The sequence below is a fragment of the Oncorhynchus kisutch genome, unplaced genomic scaffold (genome assembly GCF_002021735.2).
Source record: "Oncorhynchus kisutch isolate 150728-3 unplaced genomic scaffold, Okis_V2 scaffold1607, whole genome shotgun sequence".
In the NCBI taxonomy this organism is placed as follows: Eukaryota; Metazoa; Chordata; class Actinopteri; order Salmoniformes; family Salmonidae; genus Oncorhynchus; species Oncorhynchus kisutch.
In genome coordinates, this window is record NW_022263552.1 from 17,407 (window position 1) to 30,795 (window position 13,389).

The following is a 13,389-nucleotide window of genomic DNA, read 5'->3' on the forward strand; positions in this document are numbered from 1 at the left end:
ATAAATTATATAAATGTTAGTCATTTAGCAGATGCTCTTATCCAGAGCGCCTTACAGGGTTAAGTGCTTTCTCAGGGGCACAGACAGATGTTTAATCTAGTCAGCTCAGGGACTCGAACCAGCATCCTTTCAGTTAGTGGCCCTAAGCTCTTAACCACTAGGCTATCTGCCACCCTTAAGATTATATGTCCAATATTTTAGCTGGTGCTTTGCTAGGACCTGCATGGCAGTACTGATATGCAGGGTTGGGATTAATTACATTTCATTTCACGCCGTATAGTGTAAATCGAATTTTTCAGTTTTTTCCAACCCTGCTTATTAATTCTAACAGTCCGGACGTGTCACATATCTTGGACGTCCTCTAGTGACAAAGAGCGGCACACGCACCACCATCACCCACATAGATGGAGATTGCAATGCGTAAACCATACTTGAACAGTTACCTGTCGATTCCCTGAGATTATCGCTGGTTAGAGCGGAGGTTTGCAGTTTGGACTTCAGATGAAAGTTTTCCTTCATTAGGTCAAGCATTATTTTCAGGTGGTCATTCTCATACCGCAGTTTCTCATTCTCCAAGCGCAATGACGCACCGCCCCCCTCTGTATCCATATCCACCCAGATACACTTCTCCGACTCCAAGCGCCTACTTCAGGCGTTCAGACAACTGAGACACAACCCGCAAGTTTGTAGACCCTTTCCGTCTGTCTTATAAATCAAATCCTCAAATGAAATAGGTTATAAATGGCATCATAATAGGGTGTCAGAACGTTCGATTTAACTTGACACCGGTGTCATAATTACACATTGAACATAATTATAGAATCTCCATTATGATGTCTAAACAGATAGGCTATACGTCATTCTTAACGCTCAACATTTGCATTGCATCAGGGGAAATCATTTCTCACATAATTTCTCTCCAGACTGAAAAGCTGAAAACTAGGCACAAATGTCTGGAAAAATATAATTAACAAACTGACATTCATGCTTTTGGCTTAGAAAAAAAAGAATCATATCACAAAGTGCATAATCATGATTCATACACTATTAGAAACAATTTAGCAGCATCCAGTAACCATCAGCACTGATAAAAAAGAAAAAGAGATCACAATTCAGTTTTAATTGAATAAATATCAACAAATACAGCTGCAAAGACTCACAAACATCAGAAATATCACAAAACAAATTGAATTCAAATATGATTAATTATTCACACTACACAATTTAAACCAGTCTGGATTGTGGTAAAAATGAGCACAATGAACATGAGGGAGTACTATCAAGCAGAGTTACTTGCTATGACTGTGATATGTGGTTGTTTAGTTACCCAAGTTGAATGAACGGACTAAGTCAAATCATGTAACATGCTCCGAATACAACAGGTGTAACTTCACTGTGAAATGCTTATTGACGAGTCTTTTCCCAACAATGCAGAGTTAAAAAGTACGAAAAATGAGCAAAGAAAAATAGTAACACAATAGAAAAATACATTGCACTGGATAAGAGCATCTGCCAGATCAGGGTTACCCAAACATGGTACGTAATGACTGACAAGAGGAACTGATGATGCACCACCCAATTTACAAATGTCACCTTGTGCATTCTACTATTACAACTTTCAAGAGTAAGTTCAACGCCGGACTGAGTTTGCTAGGGGGGGGGGGGAACGACAGGCGACAGCAGTGTTCACCTGAGACATGGGCACATAAAACAATGTGGAGCAGGTGTTGTACTAGATATGGGAACAGATTGGTAACTCCTGTAAAAAGACTCCTTCATCCTTCAATGGTTCCTTTAGAGGAAGCTCTCAGTTCCGTGCTCTTCCAACGATAGTCAGGATGTAGAGGAAGATGTTGATGATGTCAGTGTACAGGGAGAGAGCAGCAAAAACATAGTCCTCTGGACTCAGGGCATTCTCCTTGTTGCCAAGCAGCAGCTGAGTGTCCACAGCCAAGAACTGGAATCAAACACATTCAAAACAATGATCATTCTATTATCACAATTATAATTAGCATTCTACTCATTCTATTATCACAATTACAATTAGCATTCTACTCATTCTATTATCACAATTACAATTAGCATTCTACTCATTCTATTATCACAATTACAATTAGCATTCTACTCATTCTATTATCACAATTACAATTAGCATTCTACTCATTCTATTTTAACAATTACAATTAGCATTCTACTCATTCTATTATCACAATTAGCATTCTACTCATTCTATTTAGCAAGACATGTGCAGTGACATAAGGTCTTGATTTGGTCTGACAACACATGCAAAATAATGACTAAGTCTGTGTACAAAATGGCACCCTGTTCCCTATATATTGCATTATTTTGGCCCATCAATCAAAGCACTTGCATGAATACTTAAATCGTTGTCCTACTACCACCGCCAGTATAGTTTCTACAGGAAGAGACACCACCTATGATAATCAAGATCATTACCAAAGAAAGAGATTTTAGTATGCATCCCTAATAGCACCCTTCCCTAAATAGTGCACTACGATGGTCAAAAGTAGTGCACTATAAAGAAAATAGGGTGGCATTTGTGACAAGAACTTACGCATGTGAAGAGTAGAGCGCCCAGCGAGGCATAGACCAGTTCCAGGATCTTGTTGCGGATGAAGATGCAGAGGAAGCCGAAGAGGAACAGGACAATCAGACAGACCAACAGCACACCGTGACAGGAAGTGAAGTCATACTTGGTCTGTATGGGAACATATTAGTGATTAGCCAATGAGGTGAATCTCATTTACTGTCAAACAATAATAACATCACTAGACTCACTAAACAGGGACAGTACCATCACTAGACTCACTAAACAGGGACAGTACCATCACTAGACTCACTAAACAGGGACAGTACCATCACTAGCCTCACTAAACAGGGACAGTACCATCACTAGCCTCACTAAACAGGGACAGTACCATCACTAGCCTCACTAAACAGGGACAGTACCATCACTAGCCTCACTAAACAGGGACAGTACCATCACTAGACTCACTCAACAGGGACAGTACCATCACTAGACTCACTAAACAGGGCAGGGTCAATACCATCACTAGACAGGGACAGTACCATCACTAGACTCACTAAACAGGGACAGTACCATCACTAGACTCACTAAACAGGGACAGTACCATCACTAGACTCACTGAACAGGGCAGGGTCAATACCATCACTAGCCTCACTGAACAGGGGCAGTACCATCACTAGACTCACTGAACAGGGCAGGGTCAGTACCATCACTGAACAGGGTAGGGTCAGTACCATCACTAGCCTCACTGAACAGGATAGGGTCAGTACCATCACTAGCCTCACTGAACAGGGTAGGGTCAGTACCATCCCTAGCCTCACTGAACAGGGTAGGGTCAGTACCATCACTAGCCTCACTGAACAGGGTAGGGTCAGTACCATCACTAGCCTCACTGAACAGGGTAGGGTCAGTACCATCACTAGCCTCACTGAACAGGGTAGGGTCAGTACCATCACTAGCCTCACTGAACAGGGTAGGGTCAGTACCATCACTAGCCTCACTGAACAGGGTAGGGTCACTCCCATCCCTAGCCTCACCGAACAGGGCCAGAATCTATGATGGCAGGGTCAGGGTCAATTCCAGTTCAACTCCTGTTACATTTGATTCCATAGAAATGCTGTTTAAAGGTACACTCAGCAATATGACGTAGGTGCACAAAGTAAACAGTATAATTCATACATTTCCCCAACTAAGAGCGTTGAAGAGTGAGGCTCAACTCCCCCTCTGTTTTGGTCCCGTACCTACCACGCTCTAACAGTGTGAAGAGAGAGATACAGACCTGGAGAGAGAAGATAACCACGGTGAAGCAGACAACAGCAGTGATGCCCACGGCCATGATGACTGAGTCCGTGTCGTAGAAACTAGCTATCATCCCCACCATGTAGGACATAGCCAGGGTCAGGATGGACTGGAAACACCAGAGGCAAGGAGAGTCATACAACCTCTTTTACAATTTCAACAATACTTATGCAACTTTCTATGTAGAAGTGCACATATCAACACACACTTATAGTGAATAAGACATAATGTTTCTTCTTTAATTAGATAAATGTACAGAACCGGCCCATAAAGTATAGCGACACATACTATTCTTCATTAAGCAGGCTTTTTAGTCCAGGTAAAGGCTTAATCTGAGTTTAGAAAACAGGCCCATACAGTACATCATTATATAATGGTAATAATGGCCATTGAAATGAGACAGGTATTATTAACTTACGAGTGCAATCAGGTTCCATGGATGTTTACGGCGAAACTCTCCACAGCAGCTGATGGTGATGAGAGAGACGAAGAAGATGCCATAGGATACCCAGTAGGTCCATGTGTTGGCCCTGACGAACACTTTGATTTCCTCCACAAAGGTGAAGACAGCCACAAAGGTGAATGTTACCATCAGCTGGACGGTCAACACCATGAAGACCTGTAGGTGGACAAGGAGACAGAGACTATTAGATACAGGATACATACACTACTAGAATTCCAACTACGTGGACTCTGGTTATTTGCTCTTTAAAAAACGGTTTGAAGACATTTTGTCTGATTATTATGATGGCTATACAGATGCATGTACAACCATTTTATCTTAAGTTAATATTTTATCTTTAGTTCAAGTTTGCTTGAGGTCCTGATTTGGAGCCTCATGTCGTCCAGGCTGTCCCTTACTTTCCGGATGAAGGCTCGTCTTATGGTCTTGTCATCCAGTCCAGAGCCAAGAGAGAAGGAACTATTGTCACTAAAGGCTGGGGGTTGATCATCGCTGTGGTAACCAGTGTTTGGGTCTGGGAGAAAAGACAGACTCAATGCAATGCACATCAGAAAACAAACACTTCCAATGCCCCTTTCTATCTATCAATGAATGATAACATACATCAGACCACAAACACTTCCAATGCCCCTTTCTATCTATCAATGAGTAGTTTTTGCTCCGTACTAAAAGTGCTCCATCTTGAAAACGTCACTGCTGTCATGCATCATTTTGTGGACTAATGAACAAAATACTAAAAGATAGTTTGAGTGAACTATCCCTTTAACACTTGAAGTACTCACCATGATTTGGGTTGTCAAAGCCCTGACCGTAGGCCCCAGGCATGGGAGCGTAAGGTGCAGTGCCATATCCTGGGTTCCCCTGACCCTGGGAGTACATGGGCTGACCAAATGCCCCAGGCGTGGGGAAGGGCATCCCCCCTGGAGCAGGCCCTGGCCCCCCAAATGGGTTCGACATTCCCTGCGTGTTGGGTAAGGTCATCCCATATCCTGGGTTCTCCTGACCCTGGGAGTACATGGGCTGACCAAATGCCCCAGGCGTGGGGAAGGGCATCCCCTCTGGAGCAGGCCCTGGCCCCCCAAATGGGTTCGACATTCCCTGCGTGTTGGGTAAGGTCATCCCATATCCTGGTGGGCTTGGCTGCCCAAAGCCTACATTTGGGGGCTGGATGCCCCCCTCCAATGAAGAATAGATATTCCTGTCAGGTTGGGACATCACTAGGTCTGTTCCTCTCACTAGGACAGGGGTTCAGGACAGTGTTGATCTCGTCTGGACTGTAGAAACAGGGCACTAGAGACAGAGACACACGATGAAGAATGACAAAGGTTACTTTTGACATTTTGGTCATTTAGCAGAAGCTCTTATCCAGAGCAATTTACAGGAGCAATTAGGGTTAAGTGCCTTGCTCAAGGGCACATCGATTTTTCACCTAGTCGGGTAGGTGGTTAGGATCCTAGTAGGTATCGTAGTAGGTTAGGATGGTAAAGGTTTTAAGAGTACATCATCTAATCTAAAAAGGGGTTTTAAAAGGAGACCAAAATCCATCCTGGTATCCCTAGGGGATACCTGCCCCAGTATCTGTGCATTAGAGATGTCGACAATGAGTATGACGGTTCTCCTCTCTAACGCCCAGGAAGCTCATATTAAAACTCCCATTAGACAGCTCTGCAAGCATTATGTCAAAATATGTTCCTTACGCACCAAATGTCATAATGTACTCCCGTTATGGCTGGTATGTACTTCAAAAAAGGTAGAAATAAAAATATACAAGCAAAGGAAAATAAATGCACATTCGGCACTCACACCGCCACAAACAGGAAGTACACAACAACTCAACTCAAAAGTGCTGAAAATGACCTTTTTTTGGTTGCTTGTATTTCAATTTAGACCTTTTTTGGAAGTACATACAGGCCGTAACGGCAGGAAATGAACACAGCTGCTGAGCAAAACTCCCTATTTGGTAAACTCGCTTGCAGAGCTGTCCAATGGGAGTTTGAATCAGTTTAGAGGCATCTCTAATGCACAGATACTGGAGCAGGGAACGCTCTATCCACCCTGTAATAACTGTTCATCACGAGGGAGGGAGGGAGGGAGGGAGGGAGGGAGGGAGGGAGGGAGGGAGGGAGGGAGGGAGGGAGGGAGGGAGGGAGGGAGGGAGGGAGGGAGGGAGGGAGGGAGGGAGGGAGGGAGGGAGGGAGGGAGGGAGGGAGCCATGATTCAGCAAACTATCTAGATTAGAACAATGATAAGCAAACAGCAGTGTGCTATTCATTACAATGTAAGAGCTCAAAATAATATAACCAACAATAACCTGTGACTGTTGATCAGTAACTAAAAATTAACTATGGTTACGGGAAGGGAGTGGGGCAGTGGTACAACTTTAAGGTGTCCCTCCCCGTCCCGCTCTTAACTAGACTGTTCACAAGAATTCTCCAACAGTGTGTGATTGCGGCCTGCAATTCGGGGCATTCCTGCATGTGGGCATTCCTGCAACTGCAGGAACGCCCCCCCACTCAAGCATTCCATTGGTTCCTGCATAAACGCCCCCCCTCAAGCATTCCATTGGTTCCTGCATAAACTCCCCCCCTCGAGCATTCCATTGGTTCCTGCATAAACGCCACCCTCTCAAGCGTGCCATCTTAATTCTTGTGTGACACTTGATATTCTGGATTTCCCCTGATTGTCAATGCAATTCCAATGTGGGTCAAAAGAGTCAGAGTCAGAGTTTTTCAGGGGCCAAGGGCACTGTCTGCCGATATCAAATATTGTGATAACTAACCCAAGACAGATCAGAGCCTGTCGTTTCCAAATGAATCATAGTGCTCAGAACAAGCAAGGAGGTATGCAGAGCCAAGAGCCACTTCCAGCCACTGGGCTTCCTCTCAGTGAATGGAAACACCAACCGGATGCTTCATATCTATACATCCTGTCAACTATCTGATTTATTGTTCCATCCATGGTTGCCATGTTTGACATTTTCCTGCGAAATTGGGCTACTTTGAAAACAATGTCAGGGGTGAAAATGTATTGGTCGTGGGTGGAGGGTTTTTGGGATACTTCTAAATCGCATTGCGGCCGCCATGGCATATCTCTTAAACAAATATATTTCACTGTGACCTGCTGCCGCAGACTATCAGGCAGTGAGTGAGTGAGTTGAGTGAGTTGAGTGAGTTGAGTGAGTTGAGTGAGTGAGTGAGTTGAGTGAGTGAGTGAGTGAGTGAGTGAGTTAGTTGAGTGAGTTAGTGAGTTGAGTGAGTGAACCGGAGGGGTGTGTGTACGTGGAGAGCGCTGGTTGAGAGAGTGAGAGGACCGGAGGGGTGTGTGTACGTGGAGAGCACTGGTTGAGAGAGTGAGAGGACCGGAGGGGTGTGTACGTGGAGAGCGCTGGTTGAGAGAGTGAGAGGACCGGAGGGGTGTGTGTACGTGGAGAGCGCTGGTTGAGAGAGTGAGAGGACCGGAGGGGTGTGTGTACGTGGAGAGCGCTGGTTGAGAGAGTGAGAGGACCGGAGGGGTGTGTGTACGTGGAGAGCGCTGGTTGAGAGAGTGAGAGGACCGGAGGGGTGTGTGTACGTGGAGAGCGCTGGTTGAGAGAGTGAGAGGGGCAGTGGTACAACTTTAAGGTGTCCCGGCACAGCCAGAAGAGGACTGGCCACCCCACATAGCCTGGTTCCTCTCTAGGTTTCTTCCTATGTATTGGCCTTTCTAGGGAGTTTTTCCTAGCCACCGTGCTTCTACACCTGCATTGCTTGCCGTTTTGGGTTTTAGGCTGGGTTTCTGTACAGCACTTTGAGATATCAGCTGATGTACGAAGGGCTATATAAATACATTTGATTTGAATTGATTTGATTTGAGAGGACCGGAGGGGTGTGTGTACGTGGAGAGCGCTGGTTGAGAGAGTGAGAGGACCGGAGGGGTGTGTGTACGTGGAGAGCGCTGGTTGAGAGAGTGAGTGGACTGGAGGGGTGTGTGTACGTGGAGAGCGCTGGTTGAGAGAGTCCGGCAGCAGAGACATGGAGACAGAGCAGCACACAAGCACGTCGTGACAACTTTTTACCAAGTCTGTTTAGACTGGTCATTACGAAGGCACCCTTTTTCCATAAATCATTAAACACTAGAAGTGATATATCGGCAACAAAGCATTGGAAAATGACTTTAGGCACACGAGAGTTCTTTAGATACATTTGCTCAGAGGTGGTTTAAAATAAACTGCATTCTAATGTCTGCGCAACGCGGAGTGCCTGGATACAGCCCGTAGCTGTGGTATATTGGCCATATATCAAAAAACCTAGAGGCTATTATAAACTGGTTATTATAATCTGGTTACCAACATCATTAGAGCAGTAAAAAATAAATGTTTTGTCATACCCATGGTATACAGTCTGATATACCACGGCTTTCAGCCAATCAGCATTCAGGGCTCAAACCACCCAGGTTATATTTACAATTATTAACTGGGTGGTTTGAGCCCTGAATAGTGATTGGTTGAAAGCCATGGTATATCAGACGTGTACCACGGGAATGACAAAAACGTTCTAATTATGTTGGTAACCAGTTTATAATAGCAATAAGGCATGTCAGGGGTTTGTGGTATATGGCCAATATACTACGGCTAAAGGCTGTGTCCTAAGTACAGTCCATATACCACACCTCATCGTGCCTTATTGCTTAAGCATAGCACTCTAAACAAGTTAAATTTACATCCACTGATGAAAATGATCTGGAGAGTTTAATAAGGGCAATTTATCTTCTCTTGTGACATATTCTTAAACTCGCAATAATTATTATTTTGATGGAAAACCATAGTTTGCTTCTTAGCCTGTCAGTTAAAATGATATTCCTTAATTTGCTTAATAACTTTATAGGAAAAGGATTTATTGGATAAATGTGGCAACTTCTCTCTTGCTGCAACATTTATTGGGGTCTAGTTCAGCCCCTTGGGCAGGTTTTCATGAGTCATTGGTCGATACATTTGAGCTAGATCTGGCAACCCTGGTTCCATCTGTGCAGGTTTTCATGGGTCATTGGTCGATACATTTGAGCTAGATCTGGCAAACCTGGTACCATCTGTGCAGGTAACGTTATCCTAGTTAGCTGGATAACGGCTTCGCCGCTTTCACCAAATTGTGCCGAAAAAGGGTAAATTACTGGGAGCTTCATTGTCTGTTCACAATGCACATTAGTAACATCAGCTGTTAGTAAAAATACATTTTAAAACAAACAGAATCTGTGGCATTATTTAGGATGCTGAATACAGAAGATTATATTATACTAAATAAAACCATTTATTTGAACTGAGCAGAAAGTGTGGTTTCACTTTGTTTTCCCTTCTAAATTGTGTTCCTTCAACTGTTTTCGACTTCAGATCCCTGAATGTTCCATACTCTACCTGCTAAACTACCAGTCAGGTGAAACTTTTTGTCCAAAATCCTAACTATATTTGTAAGTGCTGTGTCCAGGTCAGTGTTTGAAAGCTGCAACAACGGCCAAATCAGTGGAATCTCTCATTTTGCAACACATGGTGTGGAAAAGCACATGATCAAACTAAGCTTCTGACCTCGATGATAGTGACACATGCTTCCGCACACTGCTCCGAAGTTAGCTGCTTAGCGATTTCAACGCATGGCTCGGAGCTCCGGTATCATCACTAGCTACCGGTGTCGCCCCCGCCTGATGTGTACCGGAGCCCTAGCTATAGTTAGCTAGCTACCTATCCCGCCTGATGTGTACCGGAGCCCTAGCTATCGTTAGCTAGCTACCTATCCCGCCTGATGTGTACCGGAGTCCTAGGTATCGTTAGCTAGCTACCTATCCCGCCTGATGTGTACCGGAGTCCTAGGTATCGTTAGCTACCTACCTATCCCGCCTGATGTGTACCGGAGTCCTAGGTATCGTTAGCTAGCTACCTATCCTGCCTGATGTGTACCGGAGTCCTAGGTATCGTTAGCTACCTACCTATCCCGCCTGATGTGTACCGGAGTCCTAGGTATCGTTAGCTAGCTACCTATCCTGCCTGATGTGTACCGGAGTCCTAGGTAGCTAGCTAGAACCCAGTGTCCTCCGGCTTCGCTAACGCCTGCCCTCACCGTTGTTAACAGCACTGCGGGAAAACAGTCCCGGTCAGGCGGGGGTGAAGGACACTGACACTGTCTACAGTTGTCCTAGCTACCCGCCTCTTTTGTGGGGTTTATCAACGTTTGGCATCCAACGTTATGGTGCGTTACTGTTAACTACTGTACTGGAGCGCCCGCCTCTGTACCGGAGTCCTAGTTAAAAAATAAATAAAAAAGTATCATTAGAAGTACACTACATTACCAAGAGTATGTGGACACCTGCTCGTCTGACATCTCATTCCAAAATCATGGGCATTAATATGGAGTTGGTCCCCCATTGCGGCTATAACAGTCTCCACTCTTCTGTGAAGGCTTTCCACTAGATGTTGGAACATTGCTGCAGGGTTTTGCTTCCATTCAGCCACAAGAGCATTTGTGAGGTCCGGGACTGATGTTGGGCGATTAGGCCTGGCTCGCAGTTGGCGTTCCAATTCATCCTAAAGGTGTTCGATGGGGTTGAGGTCAGGGCTCTGTGGGCCTATCAAGTTCTTCCACAACGATTGACAAACCAATTTTGTATGGACCTCACTTTTATGCACTTGGGCATTGTCATGCTGAAACAGGAAAGGGCCTTCCCCAAACTGTTGCCACAAAGTTGGAAGCACAGACTTGTCTAGAATGTCATTGTAAGCTGTAGAGTTAAGATTTCCCTTCATTGAAGGTAAGGGGCCTAGCCCAAACCAATAAAAAACTGACCCAGACCATTATTCCTCCTCCATCAAACTTTACAGTTGGCACTATGCATTCAGGCAAGTAATGTTCTCCTGGCATCCACCAAACCAGATCCACCTGGCATCCACTAGATTCGTCCGTAGGACTAACAAATGGTGAAGCGTGATTCATCACCCCAGAAAATGCATTTCCAATTGTAGCAAGCTTTACACCACTCCAGCTGACGCTTGACATTGCGCATGTTTATCTTAGGTTTGGCTGCTCGGCCATGAAAACCTATTTCATGAAACTCCTGACGAACAGTTCTTGTGCTAATGTTGTTTCCAGAGGCAGTTTGGAACTCGTTAGTGAGTGTTGCAACTGAGGACAGAGATGTTTTACACGCTGCGACTTGGCAGTCCCATTCTGTGGCCTTTATGTCCTACCACTTCACGGCTGAGCCGTCGTTGCTCCTAGATGTTTCCACTTCACAATAACAGCACTTACAGTTGACCAAGGCAGAAATGTGATGAACTGACTTGTTGGAAAGGTGGCATCCTATGACAGTGCCACGTTGAAAGTCACTCAACTGTTCAGTAAGGCCTTTCTATGGGGGCGGCAGGTAGCCTAGTGGTTAGAGCGCTGGGCCAGTAATCGAAAGTTTGCTGACAAGGTAGATATCTGTAGTCCTTCTCCTGAACAAGACAGTTAACCCACTGTTCCCCGGTAGGCCGTCATAGTAAATTATAATTTGTTCTTAACTGACTTGCCTAGTTAAATTTAAAAAATCTACGGCCAATGTCTATGAAGATTGCATGGCTGTGTGCTTGATTGTATACACCCGTCAGCAATGTTTGTGACTGAAAAAACCGAATCCACTCATTTGAAGAGGTGTCCACATACTTTTGTATATTATATTAAGAGAGAGGTGCAAATGCAGGAACGCCCCTAATTGGGGGCCGCAATTGCACCCTTCTACCAATAATAACGTTCACTGGCAAGATTTTATTGTTACAAGATTCATGAGCTCAGATCTAGGATCAGTTTAGTCGACTAAACTACGGCTGTAGATAACTATTACTGCGCCATACACAAACGATGTTTTATGGAAGTGGCAAACTATAACAGGCTGTACAAAATATATATATATATTTCTATAGAAAAATCGCACTGCAACAAACAACTCAGTGTCATATTACCGGTATTCTCCGTCGAATGAAGTTTGAAAGTTTTCCGTAAGCGTTTTCCAAGTTGCTCCCAGTTTGAAAGATAGTCACCTGAACAGCTAGAAGAAACTTTACTTTCCTTTTCGGCAGGCGATATTTGTTCCACTAAGTCCTGCGTTACATATTCCAGTCCAACAGGTCATGCGCGCCCCTTGAGGTACGTCATTTCTCGAATGAACTGTGTCACGCTGTTTCAACCCTGTTGCCATCAGAGGGCGCGATTATTCCTTACGTGGCAATTACAAAAGACGTGAGGAATAATAGCGCCATCTGGCGGCAGCGGGGCTCGACCACATGTCAACATAGGGCCAATGGTGAGTAAATATTATAACTTGATCGTTAAAGGTCCAATACAGCCGTTTTTCTATATTAAATCATCTATCCCCAACAATTAAGTACCTTACTGTGATTGTTTTCTATTGAAATTGTCAAAAAGAAACAAAGATAGCTTCTTAGCGAAGAGAAATTCCTCAAACAACAATTTTTGCTTGGACTGTCTGGGAGTGGGCTGAGTGGGTAGGAGAAAACTGAAAACGATCTGTTATTGCCAGAGAGGTTTGGAACTCTCTTTCTTATTGGTCAACAAATGTATGACGCCAACAAATGTACCACGTGATGATGTCAGCAGGCAGACCAAAACTCCATCCCACAACAACAGGCTGAAATTTCAGGCGGTCTTTTCAAACAGCTCTTGCACTAAAAGAGCATTATCATAATTTTCACAATTTCACAGTATTATGCCAACCTGGAAATAAAATACAGGGAAATCATGTTTTTGACTGCACTGGGCCTTTAACAAAAAGTACTTTCAATAATAGCTTTTTTGTTTATTTATGAGGATGAATAAATTAGTGCCCAGTTAATTATTATTATTATTATTTTAAAGTAAAAGTCAGCCTAGGCCAAAAGTCCACTAGATGTCAGCATGTCACATCTGAACACACACACACACACACACACACAGACCTCAGCTCTCTCCCCTACAACTCTGTTCTTCAATCATCTACAACTCTGTCCAGTCTTGGCATCAGGGTGCAGGCTGAATTTCTTTAGCCTAGTATTAACACAACTAATTCAATGAACTGACCACAA

General features: G+C 44.2%; 1 protein-coding gene across 4 annotated transcripts; it reads right to left on the bottom strand.

The window, feature by feature from the left end:
- Positions 1-1,103: 1,103 nt before the first annotated feature.
- LOC109884492 (protein lifeguard 1) lies at positions 1,104-12,842 on the bottom strand. 4 transcript variants are annotated; one of them, XM_020476459.2, is made up of 8 exons: positions 12,271-12,492; positions 5,438-5,600; positions 5,093-5,299; positions 4,709-4,824; positions 4,266-4,466; positions 3,828-3,956; positions 2,576-2,719; positions 1,104-1,957 (listed from the first exon to the last, which is right to left on the bottom strand). In XM_020476459.2, the coding sequence occupies exons 2-8, from the start codon at positions 5,523-5,525 to the stop codon at positions 1,808-1,810; spliced, it is 1,035 nt and encodes a 344-aa protein (XP_020332048.1). In that variant the 5' UTR covers positions 5,526-5,600; positions 12,271-12,492; the 3' UTR covers positions 1,104-1,807. The 4 variants fall into 4 exon arrangements, with proteins under 4 accessions (XP_020332048.1, XP_031674612.1, XP_031674613.1 ...); XM_031818752.1 differs by having other exon boundaries at positions 5,093-5,600; positions 12,349-12,842; XM_031818753.1 differs by lacking the exon at positions 12,271-12,492 and adding an exon at positions 12,697-12,808 and having other exon boundaries at positions 5,093-5,600.
- Between the last annotated feature and the right edge of the window lie 547 nt (positions 12,843-13,389).

What these genes read in the sequence shown, in the direction of transcription:
- LOC109884492 (XM_031818752.1), bottom strand. Translation starts at nt 5,525, where the DNA reads ATGTCCCAACCTGACAGGAATATCTATTCTTCATTGGAGGGGGGCATC. An exon ending in CATGGAACCTGATTGCACTC is followed by an intron (nt 3,957 to 4,265) that starts GTAAGTTAATAA and finishes TGGTGTTTCCAG; the next exon opens with TCCATCCTGACCCTGGCTAT. An exon ending in TGGTTATCTTCTCTCTCCAG is followed by an intron (nt 2,720 to 3,827) that starts GTCTGTATCTCT and finishes GTTCCCATACAG; the next exon opens with ACCAAGTATGACTTCACTTC.